At 39.6% G+C, this 21,551-nt stretch overlaps 2 protein-coding genes across 2 annotated transcripts in view; both read left to right on the top strand.

Moving 5' to 3' along the window:
* LOC130012369 (atrial natriuretic peptide receptor 1-like) overlaps window positions 1-5,030 on the top strand; it is a 29,970-nt gene extending 24,940 nt beyond the window's left edge. The window contains exons 7-9 of the mRNA XM_056100173.1: window positions 541-622; window positions 2,117-2,233; window positions 5,027-5,030. Of these exons, the coding sequence (XP_055956148.1) occupies window positions 541-622; window positions 2,117-2,233; window positions 5,027-5,030 (203 nt within the window). The remainder of the gene's footprint in view (window positions 1-540; window positions 623-2,116; window positions 2,234-5,026) is intronic.
* A 5-nt stretch (window positions 5,031-5,035) lies between these two features.
* Window positions 5,036-20,232, top strand: LOC126818059 (atrial natriuretic peptide receptor 2). Its single transcript, XM_056100684.1, has 11 exons — window positions 5,036-5,131; window positions 5,759-5,830; window positions 6,406-6,568; window positions 8,415-8,555; window positions 9,714-9,906; window positions 12,088-12,228; window positions 14,202-14,378; window positions 15,590-15,795; window positions 17,061-17,144; window positions 18,385-18,476; window positions 19,466-20,232. Exons 2-11 carry the CDS (start codon window positions 5,813-5,815, stop codon window positions 19,511-19,513), a joined length of 1,263 nt encoding a protein of 420 aa, XP_055956659.1. The 5' UTR covers window positions 5,036-5,131; window positions 5,759-5,812; the 3' UTR covers window positions 19,514-20,232.
* The last annotated feature ends 1,319 nt before the right edge of the window (window positions 20,233-21,551 follow it).

The raw sequence follows: 21,551 nt of genomic DNA, 5'->3' as shown, positions 1-21,551 counted from the left end.
TAGTGATGACGATATTTTATATAATTTATATTGTAGCTTATATAATAATGATAGTATTACCTGTAGTGATGACGATATTTTATATAATTTATATTGTAGCTTATATAATAACGATAGTTGTACCTGTAGTGATGGTGATATTTTATATAATTTATATTGTAGCTTATATAATAACGATAGTTGTACCTGTAGTGATGGTGATATTTTATATAATTTCTATTATAGCTTATATAATAACGATAGTTGTACCTGTAGTGATGGTGATATTTTATATAATTTATATTGTAGCTTATATAATAACGATAGTTGTACCTGTAGTGATGGTGATATTTTATATAATTTATATTGTAGCTTATATAATAACGATAGTTGTACCTGTAGTGATGGTGATATTTTATATAATTTATATTGTAGCTTATATAATAACGATAGTTGTACCTGTAGTGATGGTGATATTTTATATAATTTATATTGTAGCTTATATAATAACGATAGTTGTACCTGTAGTGATGGTGATATTTTATATAATTTCTATTATAGCTTATATAATAACGATAGTTGTACCTGTAGTGATGGTGATATCTTTTGTTATATTACTGGTTCCATCTGTTATTGTATACAGGTAAATAAATTGACTTATCTTATAGATTTTATAGTTTACTTTCAACAACTTATACCTGTCTTCATTAGCCCCAATCTGGTTAAAACACAGATCATATTTCGTTTCGTTTTTATAGTTAACATTTCGTTTTACTTGTCTTTACTACACTAGGATCTAGAAGAGTTGTTTTCATTGACGTGTTCTGAATGATGTGAGCTATTAGCCAATGAAACGGTCTGTTAAGGCGAGCTTTAGGCGTGTTTTGCACGGAACTGTGGGTAATCCACTAGTAACATCAATGCTGATTGGTTAATCAAATGTCTGACGTCATAGGGTCAAAAGCCACTCATATGACCTCTTACGCGACCTATCGCTACAACCGGTCAGATCTTGATGTAGTGTAGGCCATCGAAAGTATCAAAAAACGAAACGAAATATAGATCTGTATTCTAATCAGATTGCATTAGAACAAGGTCTGTCATTGAGTCAACTGGCATGGTTTTGATTCCCTGGTTGTATGTTTCTAGGAGTAAGGTCACCTGTCCAACCTCGTTGGTTTTCTTCGGGTCCTCCGGTTTCCTCCCACTGCTAAAGACCCATACGCGCTAGGGAAATGTTGAAATAGGTTTGAACCATATGTTAGTCCCGAAATGACCTAGTTTGTTTTGAGTGGACGTTAAACCCCCATTTCTCACTGGCTGGCGGAATCTAGAGTAGTGAACATTGATCCCAATTATTTAATTCTAAACCGTTTCTCACCTTGGTATTATTATATCTATTGTGTTGCAATCAATAATTTCAACCACTTTACTGGTTGTTCGAAGCTAAGTCTCCCTCCTCCATTTTAGCTTAAATCAAAATATGGCTGAATTGTTCTAATCTATTTAATATCGGAGAAATCCGATGCCATCGGCCTGGATAAGTTAAAGATACATTATGGGAGATTCGATAACGAGTTGGCAGTTCTCACTATAATAGTTAAAAACTGGATAATGTAAAGGCAATTTCCTGAAAATTTCATTCAAATTGATCCACTATGAACCGAGAACTAAGCGATTGAAATTTCCTCCTAGCCTTGATATTTAATCGTTAAGGAAAGTTATGCAGTAAATCGGCTCATAATCCACATAAGATTTCAGACTAGCGACGCCATCAAGAGTTGATTATGGTCTGGATAGGTTAATTAATGTCTAATTAAAAATTTAGATAACATTTCAGGCCTAAAGAAAGACCTGCAATAGACAGATTTAGCTCTTGCATAATGTATGTTTAATCAATGTCTAATTAATAATTTAGAAAACATTTCAGGCCTAAGGAAAGACCTACAATAGGCCGATTTAGCTCTTGGATAATGTATGTTTAAGGTACCACATGTAAACTGTCTTGGCTGACTGTCCGTGAAAATGAACAAGAAATTGAACATGCCAGTCCTTAGTCTGAATGGCGAAACAAAAGTAGAACGTTAAACTCCATTTTATTTCATTTCCCTTTATTGTATTTCATTTTCGTTTTGAGGCGGATCAAATTTGAGAGAGAGGTTGAAAAGATGACCTGGAAAATTGAGAGCCATGAAATTAAGCTGTCTGAAGCCAGGTGTTTTGGAAGCATTGGGCAGGTAATTCACTATTTACAGTTATCCATAATTAGCCCCAATTGGATTAAAACACAGATCCTATTTCATTTCGTTTTTTATAGTCCCAAATTTCGTTTTACTTGTCTTTACTACACTAGGATTTGGAGTTGTTATATTACTGGCGCTCTCTGTGAAGTGTGAGAGAGAGAGAAAAGGGGTTTAACGTTCACTCGATACAAACTAGGCCATTTCGGGACTAACTCATGGTTCAATCTTATTTCAATAATTCGCTTGCGCGTAGGGGTCTTTAGCAGTGGGAGGAAACCGGAGGACCCGGAGAAAACCTACTCCTTGTCACGTACAACCGGGGAATCCAAACCACGCTAGTTGACTCAATGACAGTGTCCACGATCTGGTACGTGTAGATACGTTCGGACACGTTTCGATACGATCAACACGCGGTCGCATGTTCGAACTCTGCATTGGCCGAGAAAGTTCATCGGGATTTTCCGGCGTGGTTTCCCCTTGTCAGTGGTGCAGGACGGAGGGCCTGACAAGGACAGCTGTCTAGTCGTTCGGATGCGACAAAAAACCGAGGACCCGGGTATACATTGGCATGCACGTAAAAGATCCCGTGGCAGTTGGAATTCTATATAAGAGCAGGCCATAGTGCTGCCGTCCGGGCAAAATTTCCATTATAGCACACTGTATAACGTATGCCAGTCTTCATTAGCCCAGTCGGAGCATAACAGAGGGACGTTAAACCCGAAATCATCTCTCTCTCTCTCTCACGCTGACAGCTACAAAATTGTCAACCCTGGTCGTAACCATGACAACGTCAACTACACGAGAGATATCAACATTCTTCAGATGAACTTTGCGATGGCCATTCATTCTGAACAATAGGTTTTTTATTAGCAATAATCTTGAAAATGTCAGGTAATTAAGGAAGAATTCTTGTTACCCGAGTCTAATTATTATTTCTTGTGGAAACGGGGAAGAGATTTCATAAGAAATATAATATGATTGTCGACATTTAATTAATTAGATATAAAATGAAATGGAGGTGAACATGTCATGATAATTAAATTAATTTTATCACCCAATAATACATTCTACAGTAGATATCGCTTGTGTGATATATTTCATAATCTACTGCGATATCTCCTTAGGAGATATCGCTTTACATGAATTTGATTGGTTAGTTGTAAAGGAACTACTTTTTTTATTTTCAAAGAACAGTTCATTTCTTATTAAAAGTAACTTTTTTTTAAATTAAAAACGAACTATTGTTATTCAGTTGACCTTGATGGAAACACTGGGTCGGTATAAAGGACTTTGCAATGGTTGAATTGCTGTCAAAAAATGATGTATCACTACGCCATAATGTACAGTAAAAGTTAAATCTACAGCAAAGAATTATATTTATCTATTTATGCATGTAAGAAGGGGTTGGGTGATAAATAAAATCTCCTACTCGTCTTTTTTGATATCAAAAAATATCAACACTGGTTGATAAAGTGATAAATAAAATCTCCTACTCGTCTTTTTTGATATCAAAAAAGACTGGTAGGAGATTCTCTATATAATTGATAGGGACCGCGGTGGCTCACTGAGTAAGAGGTTGAGTCGTTAACCTGGAGGTGCCGTATTCGATCCCTGTGGTACATAAAACACCCCTTGACAGCTGTCTAGTCATTCGGATGGGACAAAAGGCTCAGTGTACGTAAAAGATCCCTTGTGTGTGCTATTAGGGAAATTTGGCCGGGACAGCGGCACTATGGCCTACTCTTATATCGAATTCCAACTGCCAAGGGATCTTTTATGTGCACGCCAATGTATACAAGTGACCTCGGGTTTTCTTCTCATCCGCATGAATTATAAGGTTTCCCTCCAAAATCCATAAAACATCCATCAATAATCTTCAATATGTTCACTAAATGTTGCATGGTGGACACCTCATGAGCTTGAACATTATCCTGCCATTGGATGATGTTCTTGAACAAAAGCAGGTTCGTGTAAGGGAGAGAGAGAGAGAGAAATTGGGTTTAACGACCACTCAACACAAACTAGGTCATTTCGGGACTAACATATGGTTTAATTTTATTTCAATAATTCGCTGGCGCATAGGGGTCTTTAGCAGTGGGAGGAAACCGGGGGACCCGGAGAAAACCCACGAGGTTGGACAGGAGACCCTACTCCTTGTCACGTACAACCGGGGATTCGAAACCACGCTAGTCGACTCAATGACAGACTTTATGATACAGCGCGCGCACGCTAACCATTCAGCCATCCAACCCCCAGTTCGTGTAAGGAGGTTTTAAGAGTAGACCGTAGCGTAGTCGGACGCTAAACCCCATATCATTCCGTTTATTCTTTGCATTTGGTTTTATAAACCATTAATGTAACTCGATCTGTATAAAATACAGACCAATATTTGGTTTCGTTTTGTTTTTTTAATACTTACGATGGCCTCCACTAAATGAAGTTATGATCGGTTGTAGTGGACGGTCGCGTCAGGGGTCATACGAGCGACTTTTGACTCTATGACGTCTGACATTTGATTAACCAATCAGCGTTGATGTTTCTAGGGTGATATGCGCAGTTCGTGCACCGTATGCCAATAACTCGCTGTAACAGACCGTTTCATTGGCTAATCCCTCACACCAACCAAAACAACGCGGGTGATATAACAACTCTTTCAGATCCTAGTGTAGTAAAGACAAGTAAAACAAAAATTTGAACTATAAAAAACGAAACGAAATAGTATCTGTGTTTTAATCAGATTGAATGTAACTATAAATATTATAAAATGTTTATATTTTATGTTTTGATTGTATTTTTACTTTTAGATGAAAGACTTGCAACACGAGAATATAAACCAATTTATTGGTCTGTGTTTTAACACGAAGTTTACCTTGTTTTTAACTACATATTGTAGTAAAGGTAGTCTACAGGTAATGTGTTAATTACTAAATGCAATTCAAACAGTATAATCTACAGGTAGGTTATATAATTGGTGTACTAAGCAAGAGGTCACGGATTCGATCCCGGTTCTTGCCGGCAGACTTTCAGGATTTTCCCGTCTGACTGCACCTTCTTAGTGGTGCAGGGATGAAGGCCTGTCAAGAGAAGGTGGGCGACAAGAATAAGAGTAGGCCGTAGCACTATTTTCCGGGCCGAATTCCCCTGATAACACACTCTATGTAGTATGGCCATCTTCATGATCATGGTTGATGATGAAGACTCGAATCATAAACCCTATTACATTTCATATTTTTTGTGTTATATTTTAGAGAGTGTTATTAACATATGTTATATTTTACAGGGTGGTATTGAGATGTGTTACAGGGTGTTATTGAGATATGTTATATTTTACAGGGTGGTATTGAGATGTGTTGCAGGGTGTTATTGAGATATGTTATTTTTAACAGGATGTTATTGAGATATGTTATATATTACAGGATGTTATTGAGATATGTTATATTTTACAGGATGTTATTGATATATGTTATATATTACAGGATGTTATTGAGATATGTTATATATTACAGGATGTTATTGAGATATGTTATATTTTACAGGATGTTATTGAGAATGATGATATCAAATTAGATTGGATATTTAAACTCAGTTTAATGACCGATATTATTAATGTAAGTGAAAGTAATGAATCTGATTGTAAATGCCTCCACATACAGTTAGGCTAGGTTCACACAATGCCTCCACATACAGTTAGGCTAGGTTCACACTGTCGTGCGATGCGTTACGATAGGAGAGAGAGAGAGAGGTGTTACCGTCCACTCGACACAGATTAGGTCATTTCGGGACCAACTTATGGTTTAATTTTATTTCAATAATTTGGTTAGCAAAATGCCGTCTCGCTAACTCTCTCTCTCTCACGTGCAACTTAAGACTTGTTTTCTTAATTTTGTCATATCAGTCGCAGCGTGAAATCAATTAGGCTAGATTTAACATTGATGTCGGTGTATAAGACAAATATTACCCCAATACCCTCGGTCAATATATGAAATAACCCAAATTTCACATATCAACCCGTGATTAGGGTAATATTTGTCTCTTATGTATATGGGGGCACCAAAATCTGTTGGTGCTTAGGACCTCTGAGGGGTTTAATCTTCTCTCTCTGTGTCTCTGTGCCCCCTCTCTCTCTCTCTCTCTCTCTCTCTCTGTGAGAGAGTCTACAGTAATCTGTGTGTTTATTTACCAGGGCCTAGATTATATCCACCATTCTCCTCTCAGAGTCCACAGTAATCTAAAGAGTAGTAACTGTCTAGTTGACAATCGTTGGGTTTTAAAATTAACAGATTTTGGTATGACTAAAAATAACCATTTAAAAAAGAACTCTGTTAGCGGTCATCTACTTCATAAAGGTGAGTATACCTAAACATTTCACAGTATACAACGGTCGTAGGACAAAATCCTCTTGCGGCCAAATTACACAGATTAAAATGCTCTTAAGACAAAGTGCTAATCTGATTACTCTATATTTTTTTTTTTATACTTTCGATGGCCTCTACTACATGCGTTCTGCAGAGGCGGATTTAAGGGGGGGGCGCGCGAGGGGTGCGCGCCCCCCCTAATTTTCGACAGTGCCCTTTTTTACTGCTGAAATATGTCCGTTCCCAACCCGTTGCAGGGATCCCAAATGACTCAAACCATCGATTCAAACACACCAGTCTGGTCTAATTAATGCTTTCACTTTCAAACGAATTCTTGTTGTTCAGCTGACGGTGCCCTAATCCTGTAGAGTGGCTATAGACAGACATCTTGTGGAATCGGCGGCGTATACACTCATGGCCATCACCGACGCGCATGAGTGCAACTTGATGTAGCATTGTTTCATGTGTGGACAGTACAAAGTACAAGTTACAAGGCTTAAATAGTGAAGTGGCTAGGGAATAGATTCGTCTTTTTTCCCATCATAATGCCTCGCTCGCCTTGACAATTTTCGAATCGCATGTTCAACTGGCTTTTTTCCTCGATTTTAAGGCTATTTTTCAACGATTTCCGAACGTTTACTTAGACGAAAATATCAGCCAAATAGCTCTTGGAATGGCTACAGATGCAAGGAAATGACGGATAATTTTCTTGGGGACCCCCCCCCCCAAAAAAAAAATCCCCTCTCAGCAGCGTGCCCCGTCTTCACGGTCAGTGCCCTCATTTTGCGGCGCCCCCCCCCCTTTTCAAAATTCCTAGATCCGCCCCTGTTCTGTTATCTATAGTGACATTCAATTACTTTTTTGAATTGTCAGATATCCTTTCACAGTCTCACATAACAACTTTTGGTCTTCGAAGGAACTGTTAGTGAGCAGAAATTCGCCCGTGTATCTGTTATCACTCGTCACTTCAGTCAGTTATATAGAAGGATAACTCGTGTTTTCCTTTTGGAGGCAGACCACCATTAATTTCCCGATTGACTTCAATGTTAATTCTGGCCTCTTTTCGTTGGGCTGAATGCTTTTCACTACAGACAGAGGAACAAATGGTCATGTCTTTGCACTAAGATTTGTATGAAGTTGACCACCAAAATTTTGAGATACACAAACTTGTAGAAGCATACTAAAAACATGTAACTAGTTGTCGTACATATCACCGTAGCCAACCTGATAATCCCGTTATCCCTCCGCCTCAGATTATGAATATTTACCAAAACCTGGCAGAAAATGTTAATTCAAACCCTCTTCGTCCATTCTAGACCAAAAAATCAACAAAAATGGGCATGCAAAAGGGGAGAAAAGAGACAGAGAACTACGGTGAAATTTAATGGTGGTCTGCCTCCTTTTGTGTTCGTCACTTCCTGTTGTTGAAACCTTGATTACGCATCTATCATAGCAATGATCTATGTGCTAAAAATATATTTGGAATGTGTTTAACCAGTTCTATCACATATATGATAATGACTGGCACCAATGTTGTCCTTTAAGACAAACTGGTACAGTAGAAAATGCTCTCAAGACAAAATGGTACAGTAGAAAATGCTCTCAAGACAAAATGGTACAGTATATAATGTTCTCAAGACAAAATGGTACAGTAAAAATTGAAAGGGTAACACTGTCTGTTGAATTTCTCAATCTGCTTCTATCATGTTGCTCAATAGAAACGCCAGTCCCCATTAAGGCCACAATAAGTCAGACCCTATATTGGTCTTAATAAAAGGTCGAACGTTGTTAAATGGTATGTACACAGTTTTATATATTCCTCTATTTAAATTTTCAGATTATTTTTGGACGGCGCCGGAAGTGTTACGTCACGAATCGCATGTATCTCGGAAAGCGGATGTTTATAGCGTTGGTATTATATTATATGAACTAGTACTAAGAATACAACCATATGAAACTACTTCTGATACTCCTAAAGGTATGAAAAAAATTCATTTAATTTAAAGCAGCGGTTCCAGTTGGCACTGGGTCTCCGAATTGTACGCCGATCACACACAGAATAGGTAGAAGCAGTCTACTATGTCTGAAAGTTTCAGATTAATATATTGAGACGTTTGGAAATGCTTGCTTGCGGTTTTAGTACCCGTTACTGGTCGCATCCACTTCTTCATCTGGGGGGAGGGGGGCGACACCCTTTCTGTGCTTATACTTTGGCCAATTGCGCATCAGATTTTTATATGACGTTACTATTTCAAGATGGCCGATTCCTTGATCGCATAGTACGCCCGTACATGTCCATTGTGTGATCTGATAAACACAAGTATCCGATGCCACTTTTAAACTTAGCAATGGTAATTAAAAGACAGGTAATAATGGTAATTAAAAGGTAATAATGGTAATTAAAAGGTAGTAATGGTAATTAAAAGATAATAATTAAAAGGTAATAATGGTAATTAAAAGGTAATTAAAAGGTAATAATGGTAATTAAAAGGTAATAATGGTAATAATTAAAAGGTAGTAATGGTAATTAAAAGGTAGTAATGGTAACTAAAAGGTAGCAATGGTAATTAAAAGGTAGTAATGGCAATTAAAAGGTAGTAATGGCAATTAAAAGGTGACAATGGTACTTAAAAGGTGACAATGGTAATAATTAAAAGGTAGTAATGGTAATTAAAAGGTGACAATGGTAATTAAAAGGTAGCAATGGCAATTAAAAGGTAGCAATGGTAATAATTAAAAGGTAGTAATGGTAATTAAAAGGTGACAATGGTAATTAAAAGGTGACAATGGTAATTAAAATGTAGTAACTGTAATTAAAATGTAGCAATGGTAATTAAAATGTAGCAATGGTAATTAATATGTAGCAATGGTACTTAAAAGGTAGCAATGGTAATTAAAAGGTAGTAATGGTAAATGAACGGTAGCGATGGTCTCCAACTTAACCTGACAACAACAGGGCATTGGTATTTCTTTGAAAATCTATTACAGGGCTTTAAAAATGTGCCCGTCTTCATTAAACCATTCGGAGCAGAACAGTAGGACGTTAAACCCCATTTCATTCCATGCATTCCTTTATTAAGCCCGGGAGGCCACAGACAGTTCAGTTATACCCCATTTCATTTCATTTGTCTTTCAGACATTATTGAGATAGTAAAGAATGGAAGCTGTCCACCACTTCGACCAAATACGAGTTTGAAAGATCCAGACGATAATACTGGTATACCGGTACATATCATAGCATTAATGGAATCATGCTGGGCCGAGGAATCCGACAATAGACCGGAAGTGGGCGATATTAAAAAGACTATAATTCGTTTCAACAACGGAAGGTTTGTATATACATAAACATAATTTGATTATAAACATACATTATGCAAGAGCTAAATCTGCCTATTTCAGGTCTTTCTTTAGGCCTGAAATGTTATATAAACTATTCATTAGACATTAATTAACTTATCCAAACGATGATCAACTCTCGATGTCATCGCTAGCCTGTGATGTTTATTGGATTAGATCCGATTTGCTGTTGGATAATCGAGACTTCAAGTTTGGTCAAAGGTCACCAGATGTAAACAGGGCTAGCGCTAATCCCAACCCTTACCCTAGCCCTAGATCTAATGCTTACCTTAACTCTAACCTAAAATCTGGCCAACAATCACGTGTCCTAACCTTATTTACATCTTAGCGACCTTGACCAAAATTGAGCTGGCCTTAATAAATCTGGTCTTAAATCGTAGCCATCCGATGGTCTAGAGAGTTGATTGTGTGCTTTATACACGTTGACACAGAACACATTTTATATATTGTGTTGACGAGAGAGAGAGAGAGAGAGAGAGAGAGAGAGAGAGAGAGAGAGAGATGCACGCACATGGGGTGTCTTTAGCAGTGGGAGGCCACACAAGCGAGCAATCGAAACCAACCGCATCATTTAGCCCAATGACAGACATCTTGATCTAACGCACACGCGTTTAAGTATTAGGTCACCCAAACCCGGGTTTGCGAGGGAATATTCCCCAGATGACGACCAATGGCTTTAGCACAGTGGTTCTCAACCTTTTTTTTTTTGCTAACGGCACAACTTGGAACACACGACAAAAATAGCGACACACCTGGCTAAATATATATGAAATATATTTGAACTTATTTTATTGCAGTGTTTCGAATTTCATCAGTCAAATACCTGACTTCTTTAGTGAGAAATTTTCTTAGTGTGCCCGTCAAAATTTCGCCTCACACCCAGGAAGATCTCGCGGCACACTGATTGAGAATCACTGCTTTAGCAGCTTATTTACATACTCCTCGCAGTGTTTCGTTTGATTAGAGCTAATCCCACTACTCACTGCTGTAAACAAAGCAAATTCTTGTTCTAAATTATGACTGGTCAATAGTCCGATTAACAACCAATAGCTAGCTGTGTAACAAATACCAAACAGCTCCAAATTGGACCTAATATGTTTACATAACGTTACGTCATGACTCACGATTTTATTATGCCCAATTAACCAGTGCATAGCAGAATATTGCAGAAAAACTAATTGTGTGACAAACGAGGCTAACATCAACACGGATATAATGTAGGCTAAACAAAACTGTTTTGAGACGAACAATACTTTCACCGTTTTTAATGGGGGGCTGGATGGCTGAATGGTTAGCGTGCGCGCGCTGTATCATAAAGTCTGTCATTGAGTCAACTGGCGTGGTTTCGAATCCCCGGTTGTACGTGGCAAGGAGTAGGGTCGCCTGTCCAACCTCGTGGGTTTTCTCCGGGTCCTCCGGTTTCCTCCCACTGCTAAAGACCCCTACGTGCAAGCGAATTATTGAAATAAAATTAAACCATATGTTAGTCCCGAAATGACCTAGTTTGTGTCGAGTGGACGTTAAACCCCTTCTCTCTCTCTCTCTCTCTCTCTCACCGTTTTTAATACCTTAAATCACTGTACAAAGTTTTAGGGAAGACCCCTGATTAAACGAAGGGCTGTCATGTTGCTGTGCTTGCAAGCTGATTAGAATACAGATCTATATTTCGTTTCGTTTTTTGATACTTTCGATGGCCTACACTACATGAAGATCTGACAAGTTATAGCGATAGGTCACGTCAGGGGTCAAAAGACCCACTTATGACCCTTTTGACGTCAGACATTTGATTAACCAATCAGCATTGATGTTACTAGTGGATTACCCACAGTTCCGTGAAAAAACACGCCTAAAGCTCGCCGTAACAGACCGTTTCATTGGCTTATCCCTGACACCATTCAGAACACGAGTTAAATAACAACTCTTCCAGATCCAAGTGTAGTAAAGACAAGTAACACGAAATTTTGAAATATAAAAACGAAACGAAATAGGATGTGTGTTTTAACCAGATTGCTGTGATTGGGGATAGATTTGATTGAACGGGGAGAATAGACACACTTCCTCAAAAGCTCAAGTATCAGAAGCTAATCCAGCAATGGCCAGAGAAGGATTTCTCGGGCCATTGCTTCAGGAATATGCTTATTTATAATTTCCAGGAAAGCCAACATAGTTGATAATATGATAGTATTATTGGAACGTTATGCTAATAACCTAGAAGAGATAGTAGACCAGAGAACGAGCGAATTAATACAAGAAAGACGGAAATCAGACATGTTACTTAAAAGAATGTTACCTACGTAAGTCAATATCTATAATGTTTTCTTTGATTTTAGGGGGGGGGGGGGGTTGGATGGCTGAATGGTTAGCGTGCGCGCGCTGTATCATACAGTCTGTCATTGAGTCGACTGGCGTGGTTTCGAATCCCCGGTTGTACATGACAAGGAGTAGGGTCGCCTGTCCAACCTCGTAGGTTTTCTCCGGGTCCTCCGGTTTCCTCCCACTGCTAAAGACCCCTACGCGCAAGCGAATTATTGAAATAAAATTAAACCATATGTTAGTCCCGAAATGACCTAGTTTGTGTCGTGTGGACGTTAAACCCCATCTTGATTTTATTTGAGCGACATTTAGCGATTGACACTTGTATAAATATAAAAACATGATATGGGACACGATTACTATTTTAATTAAAGAGACGTTTGGCTGAGGTTTCGCTTAACTTTATCAAGCAAATGATGATAACCTTCAGATAACCGTCAACGAGAAACGTCGCTTTAATTAAACATACATTATGCAAGAGCTAAATCTGCCTATTTCAAGTCTTTATTTTGGCTTCAGATGTTATAGAAATTATTAATTAGACCTTTATTTACACGACAAGCTCAAAATCAACTCGGTAGACCATCGGATGACTTGGATACAACTTGGATTTAAACAGTCGTCCATTAAAATTTAATCAATAAAAGACTAACCAAGTTGACGTTTACCGTTAGTCACTGACGTCACTACCGGAGACTGCCGATGAAAGGTCTGCCAAGCGAGGGTAATGTAGCCATTGAGAATGTTACTTGATAATCGAGAATATGTGGGTGGAGTTGTCGTCTGTCAATCAAACGATCAGCAATTGTCGTAGACGGTGTGGACACAGTTGATGCCTATTTCTAGTCCAAACTTCCAACAGTGACAACTCCGTTGAGAATAAAGTAATTTGACTGAAATTTTCAATATTTCCTTTTTTTTTATCATCTATTTTTGAATTATTATAGCAAGAATGGTCAACTCTTAACTGAGGTATCTTTAAAAGAGTATTAATTCACTTCCGCATATGTTTTTGTGTTTATTATACAATGTTGTTGTTGTATTTTTTTGTTGATATATCAACATGTAAAACTTTTAACTGAAAGCTAGATTTTTTGTTTTATTTTTTTCATCCAAGAAATGGGACGCAAGCTTGCCAAATGAAGCCCAGCTCACACGTTTTTACACGCACGGTTCGTAAATTTTGTAGCTCGCAGACCAGCCGCGAGAAACCGGGTGAAAATTTTATATGTGCAGTACCGGGGGCGGATCCAGAAATTTTTGCAGGAGGGGGTTTGCCAGGTTCCTGAGAAAATGTATCCCCCTCCCCCCTCGGCTTGAAATGTTTTGAGAAATACATGGTCTCTATCGTCATTTTTGCGTATATACATACACATTGATATTTTTAAACAGAGAAATCCAACATCTTGTTTGACGTCATTTTTTATTATGAATTAATACGATGACATTGTGATTCAATTTTATTGATGCAAAGCATTAATTGTGATATCACATATGTCTATATCATTATCTCGCGCTTTGAGTGCCCATCCTGTTGCACCATCTGACGATAATGGATAAAGCAGAATCATGACACGTTTCTCATAAAAAAGGTTGTTTTATAAAACATATATGTAGCTAAGCGGGGGGTGGGAGGGGGGGGAACCCCGCACCCCCCCCCCTATGGATCCGCGCCTGAGTAGCAGTAGTCTCTACGACCAGTCTTCGATCTTCTACCTAACCGAACACACGTAACGTCCAGTTTGGGGTGAGGAATTGCCCGAGGATGCTGTAAAATCAGAAGCTAGAGAAGAAACAGAAAATCAGGAAACCAATCAGAAATAAAGTTGATTTTATTATTTTTTTAATATTTCAGAATAATCGCGGAGAAATTGAGGAGGAATGAGTTTGTGGTACCGGAAAATCAGGAAACCAATCAGAAATAAAGTTAATTTTTTTTTTTTTAATATTTCAGAATAATCGCGGATAAATTAAGGAGGAATGAGCTTGTGGTACCGGAGATGTTTGAATCTGTATCTATCTATTTCTCTGATATAGTTGGTTTTACAGCCATAGCTACCATCAGTACAGCCATTCAAATAGTGGATCTATTAAACGATCTGTATACAATCTTTGATAATATCATCTCCAGGTTGGTGCTTCCATATTTGGCGGGTTAGATGGCCGAATGGTTAGCATGTGCGCGCTGTATCATACGGCCTGTCATTTGAGTCAACTGGCTTGGTTTCGATTCCCCGGTTGTACGTGACAAGGAATAGGGTCGCCTGTCCCACCTCGTGGGTTTTCTCCGGGTCCTCCGGTTTCCTCCCACTGCTAAAGACCCCTACGGGCAAGCGAATTATTGAAATAAAATTGAACCATGTGTTAGTCCCGAAGTGACCTATTTTGTGCCGAGTGGACGTTAAACCCCATATCTCCTCTCGCTTCCATATTTCTTCTGTCCAGGTCGCAGGGCGTGCATGCCTTGAAAGAGGGGGGTGCAGCTAGTGCGCCGCCCCAGGGCCCATAAGAGTCTATGAGGCCCATGAATATCAAATTTCAAAATTGAAGTGGGCAATTATGCATAAATTTTTGAAGCTTATATAAGTATGTACGAAAGATTTTGCTTTATCACAACCTGCTAGTGAATCATCTAGATATGACTAGTGTTGGAAGGGGGGGGGGGGCAAAAAAGGTCTCACCCCAGCACAATTTTTACCTCTCAAGAGTTCCGGGTGCGTGTTTGGGACTTTAAGTTGGGGTCTCGGGGTGTGTTCGGGACTTTAAGTTTGGGTCCCCGGGGGCTTGTTCGGGACTTAATTTGGCGGCTCCGGGTGCGTGTTTGGGAATTTAAGTAGGGGGCCCCGTGTTCGGGACTTTAAGTTGGGGAGCTTTATCACAACCTGCTAGTGAATCATCTAGATATGACTAGTGTTGGAAGGGGGGGGGGGCAAAAAAGGTCTCACCCCAGCACAATTTTTACCTCTCAAGAGCCCCGGGTGCGTGTTTGGGACTTTAAGTTGGGGTCTCGGGGTGTGTTCGGGACTTTAAGTTTGGGTCCCCGGGGGCTTGTTCGGGACTTAATTTGGCGGCTCCGGGTGCGTGTTTGGGAATTTAAGTAGGGGGCCCCGTGTTCGGGACTTTAAGTTGGGGAGCATGTTTGGGGTGACATAGCCAATCCTGATTCTCACTATCCATCGTTCGATTGTAAACTACAAAGGAAGACAACTCTGCTTGGCACTGATCCTATTCCAGGTTTGGGGTGACATAACCAATCCTGATTCTCGCTATCCATCATTCGATTGTGAACTACAAGGGAAGACAACTCTGCATGGGACTGATCCTATTCCATGTTTATTGTAGATATGATGTGTATAAAGTTGAAACTATAGGCGATGCATACATGGTGGTCAGTGGATTGCCGGAAAGAAACGGAGACCGACACATTACGGAAATTGCCGATATGTCACTAGAGATCTTACAAGAGATTAAAAGTTTTAAAATTGCTCATTTACCGGAAGAACAGTGTGCTATACGTATTGGTTTACACACTGGACCGTGTGCTGCAGGTTGGTTTCCATAGTAACACGTACAAGTCTAGGTTTGTTCCCCTGGTAACACGTACAGCTGCAGATTGGTTCCCCTGGTAACCCGTACAGTTGCAGGTTGGCTCCCCGGGTAACCCGTACAGCTGCAATTTGGTTTCCCTGGTATCACATACAGCTGCAGGTTGGTTTCCTTGGTGTAACAAACCAGGGGCGTGCTGGCAGGGAGGGTAGGGGGACGGTGTCCTCCCAGGCCCCCATTAAACAATAAGTCCACCCGTATAAGCGGGCCCCCCCCTGAGAGCTCTAATTTTCACGCGGAATCCCCTCAAAAAATTGAGAGTGCGCACGCGAAAAATCATACATACACATACTGCTGCAGGCTGGTTTCCCTGATGTAACATACAGCTGCAGGTTGGTTTCCCTGGTAACCTGTACAGCTGCAGGTTGGTTCCCCCGGGTAACCCGTACAGCTGTAATTTGGTTTCCCTATTAAGACTCACGGATGCAGACTGGTGTCCCTGGTAACCCGTACAATTGCTTATTGTCCTTGCCCTCTAATATAGACCGCAGGAGCAAATTGAAGGAGTGTCACATAAAGGGCACATATACCAGAACCTAACAGGAAACTTTCTAACTCGTGCCAAATTGCTTTCTTTTCTTTTTTTCAAAATTGAAAAATGGCGATAAGTCTCCTTGACCTGGGGTGGGCTGAGAAGGGTCAGATCTAAATATTAAGGTCACCTGCAGATGTCCGCAAAATCACGAGATATAAACAGGGTTAAGGAAGTGATTGTTGCCGAGGATCTTGGGTTAGGGTTAGGATAAGGCTTAGGGATAGTTCTTGGGTTAACCTGTATACCTTGAGGAAATCTGCAGGTGGCCTTAATATTTAGATCTAACCACTGAGACGGACCCTGTGAGTACAGTAGGCTCGGGAGTGGTAGAGGCTTAAACGTTAATGTTGTCACGTGACTTCTTTTTGCCCTGGGGAACCCTTTTAGTCTTGAATTTACATCGATTTAGATGAATGGTGAAGTTTGTAACTGGCTAAATTTGTACACAAACTAGAAAATCCCCCCCCCCCCGTGAAAAAATTGTCGACCATAAAAACAATAGATATACATTGTCTGTCAATTTTACAGCACCCCTGAGAACACTTCCCGTCCCCCTCGTTGCTCTGAGCTAGTTAAGACCATGCCTTGGACCCTTATCCCATCTTTATTTTAAAGATTGTGGGTTTGAACAATGACCATGCCTATATATTGTTTATTTGTAATATGTTTTAGGTGTTGTGGGCCTGATTATGCCTAGATATTGTTTATTTGGAGATACTGTAAACATGGCTAGCCGTATGGAAACGTATGGTCAAGGTCAGTTATTCATTTATTTATTTATCCTGTACTAGAAAAATTCTAAATCTGAACCGGAAGTTGAAGTACAACGCCATTATGTCTATGCCACTCCTTGGCTCGAGCTGATCTTATACTAGGCCCCTATAAAAAAAATTATCGACTTTAAAAACAATAGATATACATTGTCCGTCAATTTTACAGCACCCCGCGAGAACACTTCCCACTCCCCCTCGTTACTCTGAGCTAGTTACGGCCCTGTCTTATACTCCTAATTTCAGCCAGGGCCTATTTTAACGTGCCTCTGCATTAAAACTCCGCGCTTTGACAGTCTGAAATCTGGGCTTTGAAAAAATGTTATGAAGCTTTGTGGTTTATATTTTGAGTTACAAATATATGGGGGCATCAAAATCTGTTCATGCCTTGAGCCTCTGTGGGGTTTACCCCCCCTCTCTCTCTCTCTCTCTCTCTCTCTCCTTTTCGTTTGTGTAATGAATTACTATAGGAAGTTTGCAATCTGATTAAAACACAGACCCTATTTCGTTTCCTTTTTATAGTTCAAAATTTCGTTTTACTTGTCGTTACTACACTAGGATCTGGAAAAGTTGTTTTCATTGACTGAATGGTGTGAGGAATTAGCCAATGAAACGGTCTGTTACGGCGAGCTTTAGGCGTGTTTTGCACGGAACTGTGGGTAATCCACTAGTAACATCAATGCTGATTGGTTAATCAAGTGTCTGACGTCATAGGGTCCAAAGCCTATCGTATGGCCTCTAACGCGACCTATAGCTAACAACCGGTCAGATCTTCATGTAGTGTAGGCCATCGAAAGTAGAAAAAAACGAAACGAAATATAGATCTGTATTTTAAAGGGACAATAACACTCTTGCTGGCTTGAAAGCTCCAGAAAATAAATAATATCTCTATCTAAGTACTAGATGTTTAAGTGTCCTACCTGTTGTGTAAATTATCCATTACATCCTATTTTACTTGTCCAGAGGGTTCGAAAATATTTTTAAATCGAAGTTTCATTTGAAAAAGTTTACGTTAGACGTTTCAAATCATTATGTTGAATTTTTCAAAATTTTTAAATAAGGTGTGTTAAGATAAAATTTGTATCATCAATTAATTGAAATATTCTAAAATAGTACAATTTGTTGACCAGAATAAAGATTGGGACATATTATTCAGTTACAACAAGAGTGGTATTGAGCCTTTAATCAGATTGGAAAGTTTGTATAATTTGTACATTTGTTAACAGCTTGCCGAATCCACATCAGTTCTACTACAGCGCAAGGATTACAAACAACTGAACGGTATTGTTTATGTGAACGTGGAGAGCTAGATGTAAAGGTAATGTTCTGCATTTTGTAAAATAAAACAAAAACAAAAATAAAGTGTAATTGGGTTTAACGCATACTCGTCTGCTCCGACTGGGCTAATGAAGACGGGCATACGCCAGTGTGTTATAAGTTAAATTTTGCGAGGACAGCGGCGCTACGACCAACTCTTTTATCGAATTCCAACTGCGTGGTTTCTCCTTGTCAGTAATGCACGATGGGGGGCCTGACAAGGATAGCTCTCTAGTCGTTGGATGGGACGAACAACAAAGGTCCTGTGTATACATTGCGTGCACTTAAAAGATTCCTTGGCAGTTGGAATTCGATATAAGAGTAGGGAGTGGAGCCGCTGTCGGCACCCTGTATGACGTATGCCCAAGCGGAGCAGAACAGTAGGATGTTAAACCCCATGTCCTTCCATTTCATTTTATGGTAGGACGTTAAACCCCATTTCATTTCGTTAATCCAAACATCATGCAGTGCACTATGACAGCCAGTTTGGCTGCTGTTCATGGAATACCAGAGAGAGAGAGAGAGAGAGAGAATGTGTTGTGTGTGTTTAACATGCCTTCGACACAACTAGGTCATTGGTCATTTCGGGACTAACATTTGGTTCAATTTAATGAAATAATTTGCTTGCAGGTAGGGGGTCTTTAGCAATGGTGGTAAACCAAAGGAACCGGAGAAAACCCACCAAGTTGGACAGGCGACCCTACTCCTTGTCACGTACAACAGGGAATTCGAAACCACACCAGTTGACCCAATGACATAGGGACATTATGATACAACGCGCATGCGCTAACCATTCAGCCATCCAACCCCCTGGAATACCATGTGTCCAGCTTCATTGTACATGGGCTCAAACGTTTTACGCCCCATCCGAACGACTATACGTATATGCGGGAAATTATTAATTATTAACCGTTGATATTTTGATTTTGTTTTCTCAATTTGAAACTTAGATATTGTCCGAACATTATTCTTTATCATATTTATTTGCAGGGAAAGGGAAAACAAACCACATTTTGGCTGCTGGGAAAACAAGACTAACAAGAGTAGCAAAGATTGTCAGAAAATGGATATTGTATAATGTTTTATGGTGGATACTTCCAGTTTTCTATATAACATAATTTTACCATTCATATTTTTTCTATATGACATAATTTTACATAATTTTACCATTTTTCTACATGACATAATTTTACCATTCACCTATATCCAACTTCACCTATTTCCAACTTCACCTATTTCCACCTTCACACATATCCAACTTCACCCATTTCCATCTTCACCTATTTCCACCTTCACCTATTTCCAACTTCTCCTATTTCCATCTTCACCTATTTCCACCACCTATTTCCAACTTCACCTATTTCCAACTTTCCACCTTCACCCATTTCCAACTTCACCTATTTCCAACTTCACCTATTTCCACCGTCACCTATTTCCAACTTCACCTGGGTGTGGTTTCTGGGGACTTGGGTAGTCATGTGGTCTAATGTGTGCGATTTAGATCATAAGGTCTGCCATTGAGTCAAGTGACGTGGTTGCAATTTCCAGACTTGTACGATTGACAAGGTGTAGGATCGCCTGTCAGACCTTGTGGGTTTTCTGCAGGTACTCTAGTTTTCCTCCTATTGCTAAAGACTAGTACACGCAAGCGAATTACTGAAGTAAAAGTGGGTTTCTATTTGTTTATTTGTGTGTGATGCTGTTATCCTTCGTTAATTGTTAATTATATAAATAAAAGTGCCTATGTGAAATTTACATTTTATGGTGTATTTGATATTGTTATAAATTATTGTTCATATTTACAATGAAATAAAAATGTTTGTTTTTAGTTAATCGTGGCGTCGGTCCAAAAGGGCTTATGTCATACACCCTGTCCGTCTGTCCGCCTGTTTGTTGTTCAAATTTCCGATTTCTGCTTCAGAACCATTTGACGTAGGTGTGTAACTTGTGTGGTGTTTATTTGTTTATATGAAGCTGATCGGCAGCATAGGGATGGATTCAACGTGACAAATGGAATAAAATGAAATGTGGTTTAACGTCCTACTGTTCTGCTTCGGACGAGGCTAATGAAGACAGGCATGCGCTATACAGTGTGCTATGAGGGAAATTTTGCCCGGACAGCGGCACTACGGCCTACTCTTATATCGAATTCCAACTGTCAAGGGATCTTTTACGTGCACGCCAATATGTATACACGGGACCTCGGTTTTACGTCCCATCCGAACTACTAGACACTGTCCTTGTCAGGCCCCCCGTCCTGCATCACTGATAAGGGGGGACCACGTGGATTCATTTGGGTTAACATGTGTGCTAAACACAAAATGGGACGCGTTTGTCGGGTGGGGTGGGTGGGTGGGTGTGTACATGCTGCCATTACCTACAAAAGCATTAAATATTCGACTAGCTTCGTGCCTGTACATATCGTTTATTGGCATCTCATTCTTTAAAGCTGGAATATTGGTTGACATGGGAACACTTACAGGCATGTCAAGGCGTAGATTTCTTTATAAACTGTCATTACTTATTCATGATTAATATCGAAAAAGTCATAAAGGCGGCCTTCGTGACCCCCCTCCCCCAGACATACAATTAATGGAAATGCAACATGGCTTACAATATGATCTTCTTACTGCTCTTACTTCTACGCGCAAGCGAATTATTGAAAAAAAATTGAATCATGTGTTAGTCCCGAAATGCCCTAGCTTGTGTCGAGTGGACGTAAAACCATATCTCTCTCTCTCTCCCTCTTACTGCTCACGGAGTTTAACGTCCTGTTGTTGCTACATCTACCAGCTCAATGGAGGCGTTTCCGCCTACTCTTCATCGAATTCCTACCGTCAGGGGATCCTTAACGTGCACATCAAAACGTAAACGGCGGAACCTCGGTTTTTCTAGTCCAAGTTGAATTACTAAACGTTTTGTCTTATTACACTGACAATGTGAAACTAACTAGCCTGGAAGACCCCTAAACATTTTAACTCGACCAACACCGGGATCGAACACGAGACTTGCTGGTTAAAGTTGCAATTTCATATTTTTAGGTTATATTTTCAAAATGTATTAAAATAAAGCCTTA

This window comes from Patella vulgata, chromosome 4, assembly GCF_932274485.2.
Source record: "Patella vulgata chromosome 4, xgPatVulg1.2, whole genome shotgun sequence".
Classification (NCBI taxonomy): Eukaryota; Metazoa; Mollusca; class Gastropoda; family Patellidae; genus Patella; species Patella vulgata.
This window is presented reverse-complemented; position numbering and strand designations above follow the sequence as displayed.

What these genes read in the sequence shown, in the direction of transcription:
- LOC126818059 (XM_056100684.1), top strand. An exon ending in CGGTCATCTACTTCATAAAG is followed by an intron (nt 6,569 to 8,414) that starts GTGAGTATACCT and finishes TTAAATTTTCAG; the next exon opens with ATTATTTTTGGACGGCGCCG. An exon ending in CACTGGACCGTGTGCTGCAG is followed by an intron (nt 15,796 to 17,060) that starts GTTGGTTTCCAT and finishes AATATGTTTTAG; the next exon opens with GTGTTGTGGGCCTGATTATG.